The 24,046-nt window shown below is 41.8% G+C and overlaps 2 protein-coding genes across 4 annotated transcripts in view; one reads left to right on the top strand and one right to left on the bottom strand.

Annotated features, from left to right (window-relative positions):
* The window catches only part of LOC104310551 (ethanolaminephosphotransferase 1), a 62,864-nt gene extending 43,226 nt beyond the window's left edge, over window positions 1-19,638 (top strand). The window contains exons 7-10 of the mRNA XM_069779303.1: window positions 8,625-8,673; window positions 10,877-11,057; window positions 14,972-15,154; window positions 16,324-19,638. Of these exons, the coding sequence (XP_069635404.1) occupies window positions 8,625-8,673; window positions 10,877-11,057; window positions 14,972-15,154; window positions 16,324-16,389 (479 nt within the window). The 3' untranslated portion in view covers window positions 16,390-19,638. The remainder of the gene's footprint in view (window positions 1-8,624; window positions 8,674-10,876; window positions 11,058-14,971; window positions 15,155-16,323) is intronic.
* Window positions 19,639-20,672: 1,034 nt separating this feature from the next.
* The window catches only part of MAPRE2 (microtubule associated protein RP/EB family member 2), a 74,892-nt gene continuing 71,518 nt past the window's right edge, over window positions 20,673-24,046 (bottom strand). For all 3 annotated transcript variants that reach the window (XM_069779301.1, XM_069779302.1, XM_069779300.1), the window contains one exon: window positions 20,673-23,643. In XM_069779301.1, coding sequence (XP_069635402.1) covers window positions 23,572-23,643 — 72 coding nt within the window. In that variant the 3' untranslated portion in view covers window positions 20,673-23,571. The remainder of the gene's footprint in view (window positions 23,644-24,046) is intronic.

Genomic DNA, 24,046 nt, shown 5'->3' with positions numbered 1-24,046 from the left:
GACTGTTCCATTAGCATTAGAAAGAAGTACTGCTTCTGTCTCATGTGGTACACTTGGAAGAATGGATTCGTGAGCAGAGAATTGAGTATTTCTTCCATCATTGTCCCAAGCAGAGTAGGCATAAGTAAGAGCCAAAAGATATCTTTAAAAACATTGTCTTTCGTACACTATGCACAATGCCATTAATAAGGCAACTTTTGCATCTTAATTATAGTTAAATATGGGTTTAAAGTGTGCAAGAAATTATCTTGGTTGACTCCATGTTACAAAATTGGCACAGTGCTTAGTCAACCTCTTAAAAACAGGCACTACATTTAAATATTAAAAAAGTAGAATCCTTCCACTGAGGATCACGCTGATCCAGAAAGCACTGCCTTTTCACCACAGGTTTGACTCTCAGCTCAGCGGTAGTGATTAAGGTGGTTGTCATTGGCTAATCTGTGTGCAGTGAGTATGGATATATAAACTTTTTAGAAGCTCGCAGTAAATTGCAGGACCCCACTGTGACTGTAGCAAAAATATCGGTCTACCCTACACCAAGGGCCGAGCAGCCAAGAAGATGAAATTATTCTCTTCCTTACAGAGGCTGCAGCAAGTGTGTCTTGCTCAGCCAGATCCATGCCAGAGCCCACTCTCTGGCATGCTCAGTTACATGCCTTTGTGGCTAGTTAAAAACCAAAGCAATGTAGTGAGCCTCTGATGCTTTTTATGAGTTAGTTTCCCAGGACCCCGAGAGGAGCTATTAAACTGTAACTGGCTGTCCTTAACCATCTGATGGCATTTAGTAGTCACTAGTGGTCCTTCTAACAATGAACCTGTAGCTGCTCCATCAATACTTGGCATTTGTTTCGTGCTTTTACTGTTCTGTACACAGCAGGAGTTCAGCTGCTGAGCCATCACTTCTCTGAGAACAGCTGGGCTTTAGCTAGTACCTTCTGTAGTGGGAAGATATCCAGATGAGATGCACAAGAGTGGAGTTTTTCAGATGTCTTTCCTGGAGTTTCTGGGGGAAAAAACAAAAAGAATAGCCCACATATAACCTAAGGATGAACTCTGCAAAAGCACCTCCTCAGAGGAATCTGTGGTATCTCCAGGTGACACTCACTCGCTGAAAATAATGGAATTTTTATCAAGTGCCAGAACACACAAAGATATACATAAAAGTACAGCAATACCGGTGTTTAGATTAGATGTTTTAGGAAGGCCTCCCAAGACAGAGCTTTATGCATGTCCCTGGGAACTGTCTAGCACACTGTGAACACCTGTAAGAAAGCCAAGTCTTGGGCTGCTGAACAGTGACCTTGGAGGACTCCTCTGTGAAGCACAGAAACTTCTGCGTAGTATTTTATGGGAATTTTTCAGCTACCCGGCAAACAGAAACCCGTAATTTTCACAGGCAGTGAACACAATTCCACCCTGAAGCCTCAAAACACACACCTAGCTGGATACCAAACAAACGAAGAAGGCCATTCTCCTGTTTCCAGAGTGTGTTGTCCTGGCTGCTAGCCAGAAATGCCTTTTCTCTCCTAGCATGAAAGCAGCCAGACCTTTCTAAAGTTATGTGCCTGTGTCCTCAGCTGGAACTAATTAATTCTGCTCTCAGGAAGGCTCCTGTGGATGACACTCCAAAAGCTCTCTTGGGATTTAACCACAATTGTCCCATAGCATTACCTGGCTAACTAGGGTCCCTTCAAAGGGCAGCACTGGGGTGAGAGCTATCATTTATTTTCACCCCTCCAGGGTATCACGAATGCCTAGCCTTCCCTGTCACTGTGCTATCAGGTTGAGTGCAATATAAAATATTTACAATAAGCATTTTAAAACAGTCAGTTCCCCACATAAAGTCTAGTACCACAAATGATGGTATAGACTTCATAAGAAGATTTTCACTGACAAGTAAACATCAGTAGTTCAGGGAGCAGAGTTACTAACTGATGATACTTTCTGTCTCACATTACAATTAAATGACCTGTAATAGGTGCATGTTCTGATTGAAGCATTTCCCATTCTTGGGACATTCATACTTGCTCTCTATGAGATAGATTTTATAATGTCTAATAAAATTTGAGTTCAGGCTGCAATCCTCTCCTCACTGGAGACATTTATAGGTCTGTTGTCCTCTACTTGCCTGTTCATTTCCATGCAACTTACTGGAAATCTCTTTCAATCTATTAAATTTGTTCAGAATTGACCAGAGGGCTCAGAAGTTATGGTGGGATGCACACAAACAAGCAAAGTGTTATCACGTCATCTTTATGCCTTAGGAAGCCAGGTTGGAAAAATGACTCCTGGATGCACAGAAAGATTCCTGCTCCTCCTCTGTATTAATTGCAAACACAAGAATAGGCTTTGTGGTTAAAGGACCACTGAAGCATGGAGTGGATATGTTGTACTTCATCAGTGTGTGGCACATGGGGCAAACAGTTCTGTAATCCAGACATGGTGGCACATTTGAGTCCACGCTATGTGGTCAATAGTGCCCAGATCTGGCTATTGAAGCCTGTGGCAGAGCTGGGACAAATTTTCAAAGTACAGGTTTGAACATGAAATGTGAATGGAGTGCTAACATCTGTCAGAGATCTGAAACTTGAACTTTCTTTTAGAGATGGGGCCAAAGCATTCAGAATTTTTTCCTATGATTTGTATTGGATTGGGTTCTGTGCTGATTTGCAGAGTGTGTGTTCCTTGATGTTCATTCCTTCTCTGAGCTACTTAAGTATATAAAATGAGGAGTAAATACATTAATCAAAACATAATAGCAGCAACAAACTAATGATGAGACCAAGCCACAACATTTGAAACATGCCAAATATTTGTATTCTGTCATAACAGGAAAGCACAGTTATCCATGTAAAACAGTGCCTTGTCCTTACGCTGTGTCCTGTATCCTAGGTATCAAACGAGGGCACAGAAGTCCTTGCAGTGGGTAATCATACAGCAGCCTGTCCTTTTTTCAGTGTCAGATGTCTTTAGGAGGCCATGGTCAAATCATAAATTGTTTCTGCCTTGTACGGATAAGTCATTCTGTAGTGATTTCCTATAGTTCCCATTGCAAAGTGGCTGATGGTTCTGCCTTACTGATGGACAGTTGAATGATTAAATGTTAAGTGATATGTTTTCAAAATGTTATCGCTCCGACAGGCTTTGACTAGCCTTGCTTGAAATGCGTGTTTAACATGAGTTGGCTTCTACATGTCTGTCACCAATTTAACATTTATTAAAGCATTGCTGTGACAGATTGTATGAGAATTCGTTGAAGTAAAGGGTGTGAAATACTCACCTATCACTTGAGATATATATAAAAAGCAGTTGAGTTCATGTTTGGAGTAACTCATCTGAACAAGTCAGAACAATAACCCAGAAAACCAGAGCGCTGAAGGCTGGGGGCAGAGCAGTGTCACAGGATGCTAATTACAAATGGGAGTGGGTTCAGTGATGTTAGCTGTGAGGAGTCATTTCACGGGCAGTGGGAGCTCCAGAAGAAAGTCAATCAAGGGAGCTCACCTGGCGCAGCCCTTCTGGAAGCCAGCCTGGGCTTTTCAAATAAAGGCACTGTTTCTCTGGTGCTCAATTCTTGCTGTGCCCAGAAAAAGAGAATGATATGTACATGACGTGTGAACAGAACTACATCAAAGAAGGGTCTACAACCATAAACTAATTTCTCAGTCTCTACTAAATCCCTCCAAACACTAATTGTTAGCTTACAGCTCAGTTCAAGAGAGATACATGCAGTGTGTGCTTAGACACTGAAAATAAGTAGAAAATCAACAAGCATGATAAATGCATCCCTTTAGAACCTTTATACTCAAGAAGTATCTTAGATGCTAAACATACATCAACTTTGTGCCTGAAGACAATGCTCATGTTTACACTGTGCTCTTAATCCCTGTAAAATCATTTCATACAGTGTAGATCTGTTTGGGTGTATTTTTCATCTGTCCTTAAATTGCTTAATGTTTTCAGACTTTACAGGCTCAATTAAGTCTGAAAATTATATACTCATTTTCTAAGCTCCCCCCCCCCTTTAGTAAGTGGTTCTAAGTTTGCCATTTTATATAATAATACAACATGATTTTATAGTTAGGGGACAGCTCAATATGCAATTATTTGTTTGCACACACAATTAAAAGATTTGTCTTCTGAAGACATGCCTGAGAAAATCACACTGTTCCATAAAAAGCTGCTGTTCTAGTTACAAGTACTTCTAAATGTTCACCTTTTGATGAAGCTTGCTTCCAGGCACTGATCAGTGTGCTAAACATTCAGTGTGTTAAGATATTTTCATGTGTCTAGCTGCTCTAAATGTGGATGAAATTTGGAAAAAACATGGAAAAAGTATTTAAAGATTTTTCCAAGCTAATATTGAGGCCTAAATATTTTTAATCTTAATTTTTTGTCTGGTGGCTAAAAAAGGTAAATGATAACATCCCATTTCTTTAAGGCAAGCATTGACTATGATGAGGTGTGGGAAAAGAAAGGCCAAGCAGTATACTGAGGAAGGCCATGTGGAGGTGTGGGCAATTGAAGAACGATAGAAGAGGGTGATAGTATTTCATTTGTAGGCTGAAAGGCAACCACAACTGCCTACTCTTAAAGAGTTGATTTTTATGGAGCTCAACTTCTGCAATACACCCAGGAGAAGGTCTGCACAGACCTCTTCACTGCTCCCAAATGGGAGGAATGGTCTGGGGAGTCTTTTTTGGGGGGGGCACGTAAGGGATGGAAGGGTACTTTCCTGAATGAATTCCCACAGTTTCCAGTGCAGTGTTCATTTAAAATTACATCCCTGTATTGTACTGTCTCATTTTTTAACTTTTAACTATCAGGAAAAGCCAATTCTTAACAGATAATATTTCAGTGCTTTTATTAGGACAGTGTAAAGATGGTTCACTTCTCAGGAACTTACCAACAAATGCGATTTACGATAGCAAAGGTGTGGAGGAGATAAACAGCTAAGAAGAAAAACGTCCTTCCTTTGAAGCAGTATGATTTGTTTAAAAATAGTGGTTTAGGTGTCTTGGCTACCTACTTGGAGTTGCTTCTTTATTTAGTCATGTTTACAGTCTGTGAAGTTTGCTGTATTCAGGAAGCTGGCTACCTGTGGTAGGGTTTCTACCTTTGTCAGACCGCCAGTGTGGGGCTCTTCTGTTGGCTACTGAAATAGCATTTTCTAGAACGACAGTAGTGTCAGCAGTTTGTTTCTGGCTGTACCCTCTCTTTCTCTGCAACAAGCAAGTCTGTATTTTGCAGAAATGCCTAAATTAACACAGGTACGGCAGCCACACAAAGTAACTGCAGTGTGTCGTGGGAACAACCTGTCTGCAGGTCTTTAGTAGTCTTTAAGTTTAGTTATGTGAGGGTTTAAGATGCCCTCATATAACTAAGCTTAAATACAACACTGTTAGTCTAGACTAACATAGGGGACAAATGTACCATGGTATGCATTAGATGCCAGCTTTTTTTTTTCTTTTTTAATTCACTCAGCAATATCACACAACATCTTACTGTTTTGGAATTGAATTTGAAAGCACCAAATGAAATCTAAAGTTCTCACTAAAATTGGGGGGAATTATCTTTTTGATGCCTTTTACACACTTGTGTGTATATATATATGCGCATGTGTGTGTATGTATCTGTGTGTTTATGTATATATATATTTGGAAAACAAGATAATAATGCCTTTATTTCTGACATGTCTCTAATCCTGAATTTCTGAATGCATTGGTTTTTAGGTTTTGTTTCTTTTTTTATATGGACAAAATAATTCCTGATAAAGAGCTTTGCAAATGCTTATTTCTCTGAAAAGGGAGCCAAGATAGTGCAAAGCAGAGGACTGACCATAGGATTGTACCTAAATCCAAGGATTTGGGCTTGATACCTTCAGCCTAGCGTGACACAAGAATTCCCTGTGTGTATCTGTGCCACCCATCTGTGCTTCAGTATTTCTGCCTTTAATACAGGCCTGTGTGCTTACAGTTGGGTCTCAGAATTTAAATCAGCTGGAAAACGGGGGGAAACATTACAGGAGAAAAAAAGTACTGAAGAGCAGTAATACTTCTAATAACACTTGAGTAGTTCTATTTTCTGTAATGTGTTAAAAATGTCTAATGCACTAAACTTGATTTTTTTAATGATTGTAAAATAAAATATGTGCTTTCAGGACATTTAAAAAAAAAAAAAAAAAGCTCCATCATCATCACTTGGGCAGTGCCTGGGTGGCTGAGCGCCAGAGAGACAGCAGTGGGTTTGCTTTCCAGGCTGCACCTTTTGTTCCCCAGACCAGCAGGGAATGGCAGCAATGCAGAAGCAGCAGTTTAGCTCCTGGGCACAAAGGGATCCTTAATGCCAATTAAAAAGCAGACTTAATGACTACCAAAAGCAGCCCCCAAGCCAGGCCTCCTTAGCTAAAAAAAGATGGGAAAGCAACATGTTGTAGGAAATGATGGAATTTTGAAAATCCCATAAGAAACAGGGGAACACCCTTTGCTTTCCATACTGCATCCTCGGCTCTTGCTCTGCTAAGAGCGAAGCCGTATAAAAATACAGAGGAGTAAGTGGTGTAACTGCCCCATTCGGAAAGTGGCTTTTAGCTAGCTGGGGGATTGTTTGTGGTCAGTGTGTTATTTCTAACTAAAATGGCACTTCATAAAAATAACAAATTGTTGGCAACCATTGCTCTTTGAATTCTATTTCTAGTTCTAGTCTCTATTTCTGTTCCTCTCGGTTGCTTTGCTGCTAACAAATCAAACTTCAGGATTGCAGCAGGAAATTTAGATTTAACCTCAAGAGTCAATGTTTTGTCTCATGTCTGCTCTAATGTGATACAGATGTTGGAACTGCTGTACGTAACTCAAGATTTTATTGAACTAGCCCTCCCTGCCTAATAGAAAACATAGCTAAAACAGGAGTGCACATTAAACACAGATTACTCTGAAGGCACTAAGCTTGTGAATTTTAGTAATATATTTACAAAATACTTGCGATATTACTTCAATTGCACATCCTTCAGCTGTTTGATATGGAGTTTCTGCCATGGTAAAGAAGCAGAGCTCTTTATCTTACTTATTTTAAAAAGCAAAACCAAGAAGTAAACACGTTAAAATGCAATACCTGTAATTATTTACAGGCTGGATATTCTTTTTTTCCAATTCTTTGTTTCCTCCTCTTTAAAAGATAACCAGAAAGACTGGAGAAATAGATTACCTATTGCATCCCTTTTTATTTCTTCTGTTTTCCAACAATCCTGATCTCCACTATTCTTGCTTTTTTTAGTTTTCCTTCTCTTGAGTTGCCACTGTGGCCAGAGCGTGCTAAACACTTGGATATGTCTTTGATGAGGACTGAATGGTAAACAACTGACATTTCTCAAGACTCTGCTATGCCATGTTAGCCCCAGTACAAAGTTATCTGAAATCAGTTCTTTCCTCTATTCATTCTTATTTTTCCTTATTTCTAATAATGAGGTTAAAGTTTGCTACTTTTCTATTACAAACAGTACACTGTGTTTCTTAAATGAGATTTTTTTTAAGGTAAAATCAGAAGGGTTACAACACCAGAGTGCTTTTCTTGCCCATAACAAAATAGGAATTATGTATTAATTTAGTGCACCAAAACCAATTGTCATGCCTTATAATACAAAAGCCACGCAGAGCAATCTCCAAGCAACAAACAGACCAGGTAAAAGCCCTCAATAGACAGAAAGTGGGGAAAAACCCAAACCCAAACCAAAAAGCTCTGCAGGGAAACACAGAGATTAAAAAAGTCTTATATATATTTCCACTCAGTTAGGCTGACTGATACTGTGGCTTTTTTGTTTAAACCTTGAACTTCCACTTCTTGCTGGAGGTCTTTGACCCTTGGATGGACCAGCGTATTTTGGGTGTGGGTGTTAGACGGGGTACAACTGGGACTTCAGGCAGCTCTAGGGCTGCTGGCTGCTCTGTTGGTAATACCAGCAACAGTGCAGACAGACACACCAAAGGTGAATTCCTTGTCCTTGGTGGGTTAAAGCTGAGCTCCAGAAAGGTGACAGCTATATTAAAAAAAACAGTAAAAAACCCTCACTCATTCAAATGATGGCCATATCATGAAAGTGAATTCATTTCAGCCATTGTATCAGCAAAGCAGATCATTAACTGGACCTTAGTATATTGAACTATAAACCTGTTATTTCCCTGGTAGCACTCTTTGAGGTTAATTGTCTTTATATATTCCATTGCAAAGCTTTTGGTGTCAGACCTGGGTTTTTTCTACATAAACAGAGAGCATCTCATGCAAAATGGGGCTGTGATCTTTCTTGGGTCCAGCAGAGGAACCTATATGACAAATAACTGATCCTACCTACTGACTGTATCATCCTTTTTAAAAATCTTCCTGGTCTTCTCACTCATTACCCAAGAAAATCTGTATCAGCAACTATTTCTAGGAGCTAACTTTTGGAAAAATGAGGAAGGTTTTATTATTGCCTAAAGCCTCCAAACTGAGTTCGTATCCTGTAATGAGTCTCTGTAATACTGAGTCATTTTTAAAATAGCACAGTAGCTCTGTCATCATATGAGAAAACTCTGAGGTCATCAGTGTAGCAGGACTGTAAATCATTACATATTAATCTTTTTCTCTTCCAGGCTTCAGTTTATTTCTTTCATTTCCACAAACACTATACAACATTCACAGGTAAGTTAATTAACATTAAATAAGTTCTATCCCTTCCCATTTAATTCTGCATATTTAATGGTTTCCTCACTTGAGAAATAAATGTAAAGCTTGAAGTAGCCTAGCTTCTTTCAGCCACCTGATAATGTAGTAAAAGTTTTTTCTGGTCAATTTTTAGAATCTGACTGGTTTCTTTTCCATGTTTGTAACTCCTCTCCTTTTCCTTTCACTTGCCATTCTCCAGACAGTCTCACACTGCACTCACTGGTCCTGCATAGTAAACTGATGAAGGCTCTGTAGTTAAAAACACTGCATTTTATTTGCAGTCAAATGTGATTTGTAAGTTCTACCTGCCCTAGGTAAAATTCTGTAGCTTATCAGCCTGCACTCCATGAAGTACTTTATTGTCTTCCAGATCCTTCTGTAAAACTCTTCTCTGTATGAAGTCTGCAGATAATTGCTGTCAGATACAAGCTAGGCAGGTGGCAAGCTGTGATTACATCTGAGAGCTGGCTTGCTGCACCTAGGAATTTTATACATGGCCAGTTTATACTCTGATGGCCTATTTTGATTAATGCTGCCTGCCTTCCACTAGTATTTGCTAGCTCATTTCACTCATCTGTCACATCAGGTCTCTCAGGTCCTAAGTGTCCTGGAGGAGGGACTATCACTGCGTGTCTTGAGGAATTAGTGGAAATTAATATTAACATTCAGATTTTGGAGAGACTATAAGACAATAACACCTCACTCCTACACAGCCCTTTTCACGTTGCAGTACTCGGTGTACTTAATAAAAGCATGAATAGCCCTGAGTTTGGGGCAGGAAGAGTGGAGGGTCAGGAGGTGTGGGGCAGGAAAGGCTGAGAACCCGCAGAAAGGCTGGGCTTTGGGGCAGGGTGCTGGGAGCAGCAGTGGGAGGGGGCTGGGGACCAGTGGTGCAAGGGACTTTGGTTCAGGGAAGACTGGAAGAAGGAGGACAGCAGCTTGGGCATGTCAGCCCCTGGCAGTAGCAGCATTTACGCTGATGAACTTTTAGTTTTTGCTTTCTTTCCTCTGATGTCAGGACTTTTGTTTAGTGTTTTCCTTTTCAAGTCATCATTCAACATAGTTTCTCTCAAGTCTTTCGGTGGGTTTATCATTCCTCTGAACAGGAGAGCACAGTCATTTTAAACATCCAGTCAGGTTTGCTTGAAGGATGCATACACAAGCTATTTGGTGATGAGGGATTTGAGTTTTCCAATCATCTCCTCTCTTTCTTCATCCTGCTGCCTGTTCTCAGTTGTTATTTTATCAGAAGAATATTCTTTTTTGGAATGAGAAAGATATTTATTGGATTTTTGTCTAGCTGTTTCTGCAAATACAGATGTTCAGATACTTTAAACAGGACATTTCCCAGTACACATCAAACACAGAATTGCTCTTCTCAACTATTGGTATGAAGAATGGTTTAATGATAGTGAACTTCAGTAAATTAAACCTCCTGCTCCTTTTATAACGTCTCAATGAGTTTTGCCTGAATGAGAAAGATGCAAGATATATGCACAAGCTATTGATCTTCCAGTTACCTTTTTCCTAGCTGACAGAAAATAGTCATTTACTACCTTTAATAGTACTACCTTTAAAAGACAGCTTAAAATATCCAAGAAAACACAATGCATCATTAATTTTCCTGTACTCTAATTAGCAAAGAAAGCCTCCCTTTTAGGCTGTACTTTGGCAACAGTACAGAATTTTCTAGCAGCATCACCTCTAGACCTAAACAATAGCAACGCTTGCCAGCTATGTGCTTGACTCTGTTGCCACTGAAAACATGGGGCATATTGGCTAAAGTAATTTCATGCCTCGTGTCAGAAGTTTCGTCCTCTAAAAAATATATGTTCTGAATTCACAGCAAGCCTGCATGCTGTGCATTTGGATGACAACTACAACAGAGTACTGCAGCTCACTTTGTGTAAGCGTAGTGGTCCATTGCCAGGCAATGATGAGTGGGTGAAGCTGACCAGAAGCTATGTGAATAAGCCAGTATAATTTTACCCCAGAAATAAACGTTACTTGGGTATCCTACAATTTCTCGTAAAATGTCTGGGTATCTAGCGCATTTGCACAGGTAGTTGTGTTGCAAGATGAATTCTTGGGCTGAGTTTAGGCTAGAGTATGAAGTTACTGTGCAGAAATAGAATGGATAAATTTTCTTACTCCATAAAATCGTTGTATTTATTTACAGAGCACATTTAAGGAAAACACTGAAGAACGATTCTTTGTATGAAGGACTCCTACCTCTTGTGTCACCTCTGTTGCTGTTCATTCTTCTTACAGTCTGGGTGGTTTTATCTCCAGGCAACATATTAGCAAAGCAACCAAGATTGTTTTTATGGATGGTTGGGGTTGCTTTCTCAAATGTTATTGTAAGTATGTTTGTGGTGGTGGTACTACTTAGAGATAGCTTTCTATTTTTATGTGAATAAACAGAAGGGAACAGAAACTGTAGCTAAAACTCTGCAGTATTACACAGCTCTTCTACCTCTATGTTAAGCTCTGTCTTATAAAAATACACCACAGCGGTTGTCTGGACTAGGGACACTTACAGTACTGCAATACCTACTCTACTACAGCATAACATTTTTATGAGGGTTCTTTTTTTTCCTGAGGGTTTACAAAAACCCTAGGGAGGCCTTACTTCCAGAAATATAACAGATATTCCCCCCCATATAGGCAGAAATGCAGACTTGTCTAAGGCAAAGACAGCTCAACACAGGCACAGATTTACCAGCAAGAGCAGGGGGGTTGTAGTCTTGCGCTGCTGCTGTGCCCTTTAGTGTGGTACGTGTATTCCTGTATCCTGCAGTTCAGTTGATCCCACATTTTCCCTTCACCGTTCAGAATAAGGCCGAACCACTGACAGCATTTTTTTAGGGCAAGATGTGAAGAGATGCAGGGGCCTTGAGATGGCTCTCTGCCCACAGATCAGTTCTCATATACCATATCATTGTGACCGATTTCCCCCCTTTAATGCCTATGAGGCAACATAAACTTCGCTGAAGTAACAACATGGGCAGCCAGACAGTAATGCTGAGCACTGCAGTTAACCCAGGGCTTTCCTCTCTGGAGGAGGCCCTTTGTCTCTCTTCTTGCCAGGAGAGAGGCAAGGGAGCTGCAGCCAAGTAGAAAGGTGTTCCTCCATTTAATGCTAAGATACCCTAAGGGATAGTGACTCGTGTCATTTGAGGAAAATAGTCTCCAATGCCATCTAAAATTGTGTCACTGAGCAATGCTACGTCCACCTTAAGAAGTGAAAGGCTTGAAATGCCTTGCATTATGAGAGATATCTTTAGAAATGTGGGATTTTAAAAGAGAAACCATAACCCCTTTAGAAGTTTGTATTCAGAGATGGAAAAGAAATCATAATTGTGATGTTCATTAGATGTATCCTATAAATGTATGTTTCTGAGGGTCACAAACAGTTCCATCTTAGGGGCTTAATCTCACAAAAGTTCGGTTATTTTCAGATGTATAAATTTTATTGTATGCATTTTTCATTACCTAATCTACCCCTTTTTCTTAAGAGAACAGTATAGATTCCGTAATGAGAAATACAATTATTTCATACCAGTGGGGAAAGTGCTTTCAGAGTTTGGCAGCTGGCAGGTTCTGCACATACATCTTAACCAACCGAGAGCAATTGTGGCAGGATGCTTGCAGAAGAAAAATAGTAAGGCAAACCAGAAGTTTCTTTGTAGACTGCAGTTTATTAGACATTGAGTGCAATGCATTTCTTCAGGCCTTGTTTTTTTCTTTTACTAAAATATCTACTGCAGTGTTAGAGGCTCGCATGAATTAAAAATTTATGTGTGTTAGTTGAAATTTTTAACATTTTAAAAGCAAGCATTAAAAATGTATGGGTGTTAGTTGGAATTTATAACATTTTAAAAATGAAAAACAAGCCTGTATTTCCTTTCACCTCCTCTGGTCCCTTGAACACACGTTTCCTCCAGCATCAGAGTAAGGCTTGTCATGGCAGTGCTTTTCTTCTCCATGATAGTTTGGCACATTGGGTTTCCATTATCTGTTCTGTAGACCACAAACTGCAGCCCATGTTTCTCTACCTGCCAGTATCTTAACTTCTTATGCCTTTGACAACATATTTAGCTGCCCAGCAGATCCTCTGGGCTAAATGCCTGGTCTCAGACCTGGCCTCATAGCCGTGCAATGTCAGGACAAGTAGGGAAGGCGACGGCCTCCTGGGAGTGGGCAGAAAGACAGGCCATTTCCAGTGTTTTTGGCTAAACTAGGGCACAAAGGCGTCTGAGGCCTAAGAAAGGAAAGCTGTTGATCCATGAGAGGAGGACTTCTTTTCCCAGTCCCCAGGGCCAGCAGGGGGACTGCCGATGGGTTGGCAACCACTCTTGCGGAGAAGTTCAGGCCTTGCTTTCAGATTTGCTCGTAGGGCAAGTCTCAGAAATATCCAGGTCTGAGCAAATCACCACAGAGCACCACTGTCACAGCTCCCACTTAGGAAGCCCTCAGAGGCACGTGTTTTGAGTCCAGGAGGAGGGGACGGAGTGGGTAAGTCTCTTGGAGCGGACCTTCAGCCATCACCATAGCACAACCGCAGTGGCCGATATAGCGGCCGGCTGATGAGCAGGGGCAGCTCAGACTCAGGAGATGCTTCACGAGGAACCTCCCAGGGGAGATGGTAAGAGAGAAGATGCTAAGGACCTACCCTGGGGCACAGACCAGAGCTGCTGGAGGTTTAAATTCAGCAGGGCCAGGGTAGCATTGCAAGGTGTAGGCGAGGGGGATGGAAAAGCACAGGGCATAGTCCCATCGCCTTACCTTTTCTTTCCAGTCTGCGTCTCCAGACTCCAGCTCTTTCACCTCCTAATGCTGTTTTTGCCTCACTTGTAGCATGAGTCAGTGCTTCAGGACCAGGGGGAATAAGGAATTGAGGGAGGAGTGCAGAGCATAGTCCATTTTGCAGTCCTGTGATACACCGAAGGTGAATTGCTCCAAATATTAATAAGCAATCTTTATGAATAATCAAGTACCGTACTTAACATGGTGTAATAATGGTTTAGAACTATGTGAAATCCAACGCCTGGACAGGTGCAATTATTCAGCCAGAAAAATTATAGCATATAGGTTGCTTTAGCAATTTCTGATACCCTCTGGAATGATTCCCAAAGCACTCATAAAACTGGTGTTATTCAAAAATTCATAATCAATACTGATAATGTATTCTAAGTAAAAATATTTACATTAGGTACAAATGCTTACTTCTTGCATTATTGAAAGTTAATTATTTTTTCATGGTTTATTTTTGCATTCTTCAGTTTCCACAGCAGAGACAGTAAAGCCAGTTTTTCCCTACGGTCAGACTCCTACTGCTACTGTCATCGGATTTCAGGCACTGCACAGGGAATGAATTTTTCATTCTTCTACTGTTTTCAGGATACATAAAATCTATTTTTAACCACGTTTAGATTTTGAGTGAAACTTAAATTGATAAAATATTTCAGATGTGCCTAACCCCCTTTTTTTGTAAAGGACATGGTGTATATGAAACACATTTCTTAAGGAGTCTAAATCAGGTAAAACACTTAGGTGTGCTTAACTGGTTTTAAAAATCTGAACTTCAAGTGAGTCCATCTTATTACGTTTCAAGAACTCAGTAAAATTAAGCTAATTGCTTTCAGTTAAACCATGCATCATATATTCTTTTTTTTTCTGCCATTCTGAGTGGGATCCCTTTCACTGGGCCCCCAGCTACACCTCCAGGGAGTCCACTGCCATGATCAAGCCAAGAAAATAGCGTTTTAGTACACGAAGCAGTGCTAGAAAAGAAAAACAGGATTTAAAAGTGGCATATATTACCTCCCCTCCCTTCTATACAATGAACCAGAATATATTTCTGTCACACCATGTGATTAAAATACCACTATGCTCCTCTCCCAGTGATTAAGTGGTGGCACATTTGATTTGGGATCACAACTTTATCAGCCCATGTGAAAGCATGAGGTGTCAGACAAACTCCCCCTTTGTGAAGATGTGCTTCAGCTTATAAAGCGAAGTGTGTCAAAACACTGTCCCCAGAAAAGAAGTATGTATTTTAAATTACTTGTAATAAAGTCCTTTAAGACTCACAGAGAGTGAGGCATAAAGGTGTATCTACAGTAGTTTTCTCATCAGAAACAAGCTCCATTTTGAACTCCAGCCTTGCTTTCCCCTCATCAAAAGCAACCTGGAGAGAAAATGGACTTACTTTTGCTTAGACCCCTGGGCTGACCCAGCGCTTCTCACCTAACGCCTTTTGCTCCGACAGTGCAAGATGATTATCTGCCAGATGAGCAGCACGCGGCCAGAGCTTTTCCACTGGTTCCTCTTCCCGCTGGCGCTGGTGGTCTACGCAGCCATCTCCGGGCTGCTGGGCTGGATGGAAGAAGCGGTGCTCGCTGTGTTCACTGCGCTGGTCACGGCCGCCCACGTGCACTACGGGGTCTGCGTGGTGAGTGGGCGCCTTCAAAGTGGCCGCGGGAGAGCTGCACTGGGGCGGGGGGAAGATGGGGTCTGGGAACGGTTTCTGTGCTGTCTACTTGGGGCAGTGTCCGGGAGTCTGAATGTTCAGTTATGGCTTGCTTTCTGTGTATTGTTTTAATCAGTATAAATTTAAAAAAAAAAAAAAAAAGTCAGTTTACTGCAGGCAGTGACTTTTTGCACAGGCAGCAACTTCAGTGGCTTGAATTATTCTGATGTAGCTGACTGGTTTCAGCTTTAAACCCATCACAATCAGAGTATTTATGGACTGGTTTTATGTACCAGTTGACCCACATGGCATGAATCCTCCCACCCCTTTCCCCTTTCTTCTTCCTAAGGTTACTTGACTGAAAAAAATAAGAAGGTAAAATGCAAAGTGAAATAAATAGAATTCATAAAATAATGTTAACTTTGCTTTGAATCTACAAGCAAAATAGGCATCCCAATTTCTAATCTTTTCTTGGCCCTCTATTAGCATCTCCCAAGCTGGAGATGTGAATTGTTTTCCAGTTCATTCAGTCTTATCAGCACAGTTTTGTGTCTGCTAGGTATCTGTTTTGTCATTTATTGTCATCTGAATTACTGCTTAAATTAATTTTTCCTCAGTTAATGCCCTCTTTTCTAAAGAGTATTGTCAAATAATCCTTAGGAAAGTGTCTTAATGGCGGTTTGCTTTTAGATAAAACACCTTGCATGGCAAAGATTTCATTTCACAGGGAGCTGGTCAGCATTTTTTTATTTAAGATACACCATTGGGATGTAAGGATTTTTCTTTGAAAGAAGCCTTTTGTCAGCAGACATTGGCGTCATAGTAGATTTTACCCCAGCACTGATACGGGCCAGTCAGGGGAGGTCAGAATGGTCAAAATTCGCTATTGACTGAGGGGTCCCAGCTCCATCACAGTTTATGTCATCTGTGAATCTGGTCTGTAGCAATTTAACTTCCCATCAGTGTGCTGCAAGAGGAATGTAAAGACCACAGCTCTCTTGCTTGAATACTTGTAGGTCCCCATGTACTCGTAGGTCCCCAAGTACACAAGAACTGTGGTTGGGTCCTCCTTTCTCTGACCAGGAGAAGAGAGATGGTGAATTGTGAAGCACGCACAAAACTGGTTGCTAATCTCCATGATTTCTATTTAGGGGAGGCAGCTGAGTGAGCACTTGAACATTTACATCTTTTCCCTGAAGAAACGTGTCCAAGAGTGAACACCTGCACTATGATCAGACTGTAACACTTGACGTGGAGATTCACAGCTCTTCCGGTGTAATAAACAGTTGGAATTAATCTGATTGAAGTAACCAAAGAATAGAATACTGCAGATATCCAAACCACTGCAACAATGAGCTATGCAGCAAGATGCTTCATCTCAGAGGAAGATTCCCGTCCAGCAGAGAAGTGTTTACCAAGTTGTTCTGCTGCTAGTATTTATTCTCTTCACTAATGCTGTGTTACTGCCCTCTCTGAAGCTTTTGTCTTCCTCCTCCTCACTCACTGTGTCCGAAGTCCTGGATAAATCCATGCCAGGTTACATGAGATCCTTGAGGGTTTATAACCAGCACTGGTTTTGCCTGGCCTAGTCACCAGTGGGACCCCAGCAATGCAAACCCTCCCTGTATGTCCTTCCCACTCTGACATCTGTGCCTGCTTCATTTTCCATATTTATTTTCTTACAACTCATTTCTTCCATACAACCTCCTGAAGGGCTTATGCACATTCAGTGTTTTCCTCACCTCAGATGAATGTGTGAAGAAAAGAGAATGAGCTCAGAAAGCTATGGGTAAAGTGATTTTGAAACTTCTGATTTTTTTTCCCTAGCATTAAGATGAGTCTCAGCTGACCTGTATCTGTCAGAAACGCAGGCTCTGTACAGCAGTAGCTGGCCTTTATATTTATTTTCTAGCACATCGTTGACGTTTTGGTAGCAACAAGCAATATACCCTTGTGATTTAAGCCCAGCCAGTAACAAAGTGCCACGAAGCCGCTCGCTCACTCCCCCAGCCCCGGTTGGGATGAGGAGAAAATATAAAGAAAAGCTTGTGGGTCGAGACAAGGACAGGGAGGGATCACTCACCACTTATGGTCACGGGCAAAAGACAGGCTCGGCTTGGGGAAGAAACAAAATCAGTTTCATTTACTACAAATCAAATCAAAACAGGATACTGAGAAGTAAACCCAAACCTTAGAACACCTTCTCCCCACCCCTCCCTCCTTCCCAGGATCAACTTCACTCCCAAATTCTCTACCCCCTGCCCCGCAGTGGTGTGGGGGGACAGGCTGGGGGTTGGAGTCAGTTCATCACACATTGTCTCTGCCGCTCCTTCCTCCTCAGGGCAAGGACTCCTCACACTCTTCCCCTGCTCCACCGTGGGGTCCCTCCCACGGGAGACAGTCCTCCACAAACTGCTCCAGCGCGGGCTTTCCCATGGAGTCGAGGGCATCCACCTGCTCTGGCGCACCTCCTCCCCCCCCTTCCTCACTGACCTCGGTGTCTGCAGAGGGGTTCCTCTCACATTCCAATCCCCTACTCACTGCAGGTTTCCCTTCTTAAATCTGTTCTCCCAGAGGCACTACCACCGTCACTGATGGGCTCGGCCTGGGCCAGAGGTGGGTCCGACTTGGAGCCAGGGAAGCTTCTAGCAGCTTCTCACAGGAGCCACCCCTGCAGCCCCTCCGCCACTACCAAAACCCCGCCACACAAACCCAAAACAACCCTACAAAGGTAACCAGCTGAGAATAAATTCGGCCAACAAACCTTTGAGGATTCTCATATTTCACTGCTAACTAGTTAGTCAAACCTCATCTGTAAGTGCAGAATGCTAAGCAAATCATTATTTGCCTGTGTGCTTGAAACAAATTCTTGTGGTTTTAGATAATGACAAAACAAAAGAAAGACAAGAAAAGCTTTTTTTTTTAAACATTACACGTTTGCATGCAGATGTAAATGGCTCACTTCATCTATAATATATGTAGATTTTCTGCATGCCTTGGAGGAAGGAGTAGGAATTTGAGTTTCATCTCTTTTCATACACTGCCCTAGCCAGAGGGACTTTGTGGCCTTGAAGCACTAATGAAACAATCTGTCCACTTTCCCCAAGGTAAGCGTTAGATTACATTTCTTGCACAGAGGGATGTGATTGACGGACTGGCATGTTTATTAACTAGTTAACTATCTTGCTTGCCAGAAGCAGGGCAGAAGCGTAGCTGTTGAGCTGCTGAGCCTTCAGTTCACCTTCTTCAGTTCTTAGACCATTTCTCCAGCTTTATCACTGGCCTGATCGTTTTTTCCCCAGTTAACACACCCTTACATCAGTAACTTCTATTTTCAGCTGAGCACCGACTAGTCACATCTTCGTGAACAGCTTCAATTTAAGTTTGCACTGCCTGTTACAATAGTTGACCTACCACAATGTCAGTAAGGCTGATTTTTGGGGGGTCCCACCCCCCAAATGAACATCATACTACAATCACAGTTCAGGCAGCTTAAGGCTTGAGTTAGGCAGAGGACCCAGGTCACCCTGTTAATGCTGGTTTGGAGATTTTGCTGAGCCCTGCAGACTCGGGCAGGGAAGGGAGGGCTCCTGCGCCCTCCGGCACCGCTGCGGTCCAGCTATGGGGCAGCAGCTGGAGCAACAAGAGGCATCTCTCCAGCCTTCCTCCCCACCAGCAGGGTGGCCGTCCCCCTGCTCTGCATGATGCCCAGGGAACACAGGGTCTCCACAGAGGTGCTCCCTAACTGCTTGAGGACCCTCTTTCTTAGAGTAAGGCTGACAGCTGCTTATTTAATGAGGGTTGCTAAAAAAGGCAGTTCTGACTGTGTTTGAAGGGGAATGACGACTCTGATGTAGGCACGCACCCAACAATCTCACTGTTTGATGAAGTTAAATACTGCATCCAATACCAGATACGCTGCCACAAAAGTCTCACCTATTTCAGCAGCTTATATTTTAACCCATTCATCAAAAGTATCTGAAGTCCTGACGAGATAACAATTAGAATACAATATACAAAAATACCCCTGGATTGAATGTGGTTGTACTGGAACTCTGTGGACAGGCTTCCCTTTTCCCTCTACCTTGCACTTATTTACGAAACAGTTGGAAATAAGGGTCACAGAAGCGGCACGATTTGATGCACTGTAATGGAGTATTTTGAAATATTTCATTAAATGAATTATAAAACTTGAACTGCCACAACCTGCCTGCACTTGTACCTTTCTAAGGAGAAATACACTATCACTTTTAAAGGAAATTAAGCTCCGGCCAGCTTTTTCACGTTCTCTATAAAGACATGGCAAATAACTTTCTTCTTCCTTTTTAAAGCAACTTGTCACTACAATCTCTATAAAGACAAGTATAAAACCAGATCATGTATTGCACAGTGTATATATTGAATTGTTAGCCATCTTAGATGGTAACCGGTTCAATGAACAAGAATAAAAATGCTTTGTTCATAGGGCTGCATGGTCACAGATTTATTTTGTGAAGTCAGATAACGGTATGTAGGTGACCTAACAGTCTAACAACAGGTTTTTTTGGTCACAACATTATGGCAGGAAGTTTTCAACTATTTGAACTGCAAAGTATATAATATAACAGTATATAAAGTATATATAATATAACAAAGTCTTTTTTTATGCTGTTGAGCATTAACACTAGCCCAAAGACATGCCCCCACCCTAGTCTTATGAAAAGAACTAAACTAGCACTGCTCTCCCAGGTTTGAGTGCCTGGGTTGGAAATGGGCTCCTCCGGTCCCTGCTTCACCCTTCTCCCCTCTACCACAAACCTTCCCTAAGTGGGGCCGGGCAGCAGCTCAGCCCCAGGGATACCTGGAAGCAGGAGGGGGGCCCAGGCTGACCTCCTGGTGGTGGCACGCAACCAGGTAGCTTCAACCCATGGCAGAAAGAGGTCCTGACCCAAGGCTCAAATCCCTGGAGATTTAGCAGCAACATCGCTCAATGCTGCAAAAGATCAGAGCTGTGAAATTACAACGAAGTTTCCCCCTTTTCTTCAAAAAAATTAATATTTTAATCTAAAATGTAGGTGGCTTTTAAGCACTGCATTGAAGATTCATCCCTGAATACTTGGCCATTGCAAGAAAAGTCCACTGGGAGCTTCAGTGTCCTTGCTATAATACTCTCTTCACCTCCTGGCTGCTGCGAGTTTTGCTTTTGCTGCATCAAAACTGAGATACAAGAAGAGATTTAGTACTCTGAAACTGGAAAGCATTTACCATAAAGAAGAATGTTCTGTTTATGTGCACATACATACATGCATTTTTGGGTTTTGATTTGTAGAAGGGGATACTGTTGCTGAGCTCTTGGGGAAACAGATACTAGGTGCACACACAGAATCAGTGAATTATTTTTTTTTTAAAGCAGCTGCCTTTTTCTTCCTGCTCCCTTATGTAGTCACTAATGAAACAAAAATATGTATTTAAACCAGAAAAGTATTATTTGAGAATGTTTTGAATAGTCTCTAGAGCTAGACAGATTTTAACATATATTTTTTTATTAAATATGTAAAAAGATAAACGCAAGTCAAGTTATTCACATATTCAGACAAAAATCTACTCTACCATGCGACAATCTGTGGATAATGTAAAATGACTGATACATCTGAATAAGACTTTTTGTATCTATTATGTCATTACTTATCTATTTATAATTAACAATACATATGTTTACATTCCTTTCAGTTTACATTTAATATATAACCAAAGCTTTATGGTGTGCTATTTAGTAAAGGTAATTACAAATGCATATTAAAACCATAACGGAAGAATGGGTTACTCACAGGGGGTAAGGGGAGAAGGACAACTCGTTCCCCTTTCAGAGCATTGCTCTCCCCTCAGCACAGCCAATTTCTAGTGCCCACAAGGTACTTTACTGCCCCAGCTCCCTCTGTCAGTCACCTCCCCCCTGATACAAGCCGTGAGAGGGTTACAGTCCTCAGACCAGAAATAGGATATAAGGAATTTTCAGGAAATGAAGTTCAGCTTTTTAAAATTTTTTTTAAATGTGCTTCAAAGAAAGGAAAGGAGAGAGGCACAACAGCCTGGCTATGAACCCCCCGGGGAGCTCAGCAACCCGACCACTTGCACCTTTAGAAAAACATTTTCTCTTGAAGTGCTCTCCATGCATCTGCTCGAGTATTGGCAGAAGGATGAACTGCAGTAAGCAGAGACTGGTGCTGATGACATTAAGTTTATAGCTTGGATCCCAAAACTCCTTGCCCCATCAGAAATCCCATACAGGCGTAAAGGACATTCTGGAGACTGGAAAAAATTAGTAACTGCTCTTCGGTTCAACAGTATTATGAAGAACTACCGTTTATTACAATGACAATTGTCATAAGTACATATGTTCTAATAAACACAAATACAACGAAAATGACAATTCCCCCATTTGTGGTGATTCTTGGAAATACTCATTTTGGACTATACACATTTTTATAAACCAGACCTTATTCATAACCAATCAAAATGCGAAAGCACTGGCCCGCAGGTTGCAGTACTTCCACTTCATCACCAGGTAGGACGTGAGGTCAGTGCTGGAGGCAGGGCTGGGAAACCTTCAGCCCGCAGGGTCCAGAAACTCTTCTGCTGAGCAGCGGGAGCGATGAAGGAACTGGAAAAACCTGTTCTAGTGCTTAACAGTATTTTATATATTGTCTGTGGTGCAACACAACAGCAGGGATCTCACATTTAACTAAGAGCCACTTAGCTGCAAAAGATTGATTAGGAACAGAAAACTGCGCATGAATGTGTGTGTGTGCTGGGGGTTGATTAATTGAAAAAACCTTTCTATGGAAGTGTAAGCTGGGAATTTATGCTTTAGGAGCCTACGAAGGTCTAAGATGATTTAGCTGTTCAACAGGCTTTGGAGTTTTTCAGTGACTGCCGATTGGGGTGGGACTTCCATGTACCTGCTAAATCAGTGTAACAATCCAGAATTAAGAAAATCAAGTGAGAGACCAGGAATACCAAGCATTAAATATTCAGAGACTACAATGCGCAGTTTTACAAGAAAAATAAGGAACGCTTTATATACTTCAAGATACCTCTGTTTATAAAATACCATCATTTAGAACAGGGCAATGGGACCGCACGGGAAGGGAACACTCTCACTGCAGACTTCTCCAGGGCAGACATGGTTCTGCACCACACCAGCCTCACCAGAGGAAGGTCAGCCAAGTGCAGAACCGGCTCTGTGCCCCTCGGTCAGCTGGTCCCCCTCTGATATGTGCTCCCTTTCCAGAAGGACTCCTCACTGCCTCTCCGTGCTTCAGAAGCAGCCTCAACACCTGTGAGGTGTCCACCACCCACTGAAAGGGAGTTCAGGGAGGTTCAGGGCTAGTGCTGTTGCTGTTTTTTCCCCATGCCTTGCACTACTGCGGAAATTTCCCGTCTTCCATACTTGCATGGCCAGGGCAGCAGAGGGGGGAAGGATAGCAAAAAGAAATGGCTGGCCTACTTCGTCCTCTTCTGAGGGGTGGGAAACCAATTAAGACGGCAGAGATTGTGTCCTGCAGCTACACTTGTGTCAAAGAGATTTCTCTCCTCCATCAGCACTGAGCTCTGCGGAGGCAGAGCTGCAGCTGGAGGCTGGATTCCTCAGGAAGGAAGAGAAGCTGGGAAATGTCTATTGACTAGCCAGGAAACTGGGAGGGTTTTCAAAAAACTTAAGTGGATGTCTGTTCCTCCAGAAATAAGCCAAAAAACATACCATGCAGCTTTCTAACAAGCTTTCTAACACAGGGGTTTAAATCTCTCCTAGTGAAACAGATGCTCTGCCTTCCATTTTGTGAAGGCAGGAAAGGAATAAACGTGAGCAACACGAGCATTTTCCTCCACAACACACCTCATCGTTATGGCTTGAGTATGACTTCCACTGTATCCCTTTCTTCCAATTGTTCAACCGAATTGATGCCCCAAGGCAGATGTACTAGAAAACGCGAAAGCACCACAAAGTGAGAGACACAGCTAGTGGTACGGTACTTCTTGCCACACAAAATGCCAATATAAATATGTTAGAACAAGTTACAAGTGTATCATACTTAAGACGAAAAAGGAAAAAAAAATAAATATATATATTTTTTTAAAGAGCAGAACAAATCTCAAGCAGCCAAGTGGTGAAGTTGCAGTGATGTACAGTAGGTGATGTAGCCCTACAACCTCTTGGGAAGATACACTGAAAGAAGACGTCTGCAAATGCATCTTGGCAAAGTATGGGTACAGAATGCAGTGGTTGGCTGGCACTCACTATGGTACATAAATGTTAATGGCAGACTGGGAGTGAACTGATTTCAAGTTTGAGGCCGCACATGTTCCATTTTCCAGAAGAAAGTTCTCACACAAAATGAAAATTGTCAGAGATGCTGGGTGAGTCAGTACTCCTCCTGCTGCTGGGGCTGTTCATGGACTTGCTCTTCACCTTCATGCTCTTCTGTGTGGCTCTCCTGCAGGGAGATAAAGACCCCAAAACATTCTTCAGCAGAAAGTGTTCCTCATGTAATCTTGCCCCACAGCGCCTGTCATAGCCTAAAGCTTAACTTCTAATTTTCATGCACGTAAGTACAAAATGAGCTGTTACCTGAGAAAAGCAGCATCTTGTAGTATTACAATAAAATGCATTTACTTTGCTTTTAATCAATGCATATGCAGTACTTCTCCTTCCCCAGAAAAAGCGTCAGTTTTCAAGATCACTGAGTGTATACCGTCCCGGTAAGGGAACATTTTGAATAGCTAGACAGTGAGATGCTCAACAGGTAGATGCTGTATCATAGTATCCTGATGTCCTCCCATTTTCAGTTTGTCCAAGGATTTCTGAACCTGTCTGCTGCAGTTTTCACACAATCTTCA

Source organism: Haliaeetus albicilla, chromosome 3 (genome assembly GCF_947461875.1).
Source record: "Haliaeetus albicilla chromosome 3, bHalAlb1.1, whole genome shotgun sequence".
In the NCBI taxonomy this organism is placed as follows: Eukaryota; Metazoa; Chordata; class Aves; order Accipitriformes; family Accipitridae; genus Haliaeetus; species Haliaeetus albicilla.
Note: the sequence above shows the minus strand (reverse complement) of the source record. Positions and strands in the feature narration are given on the sequence as shown.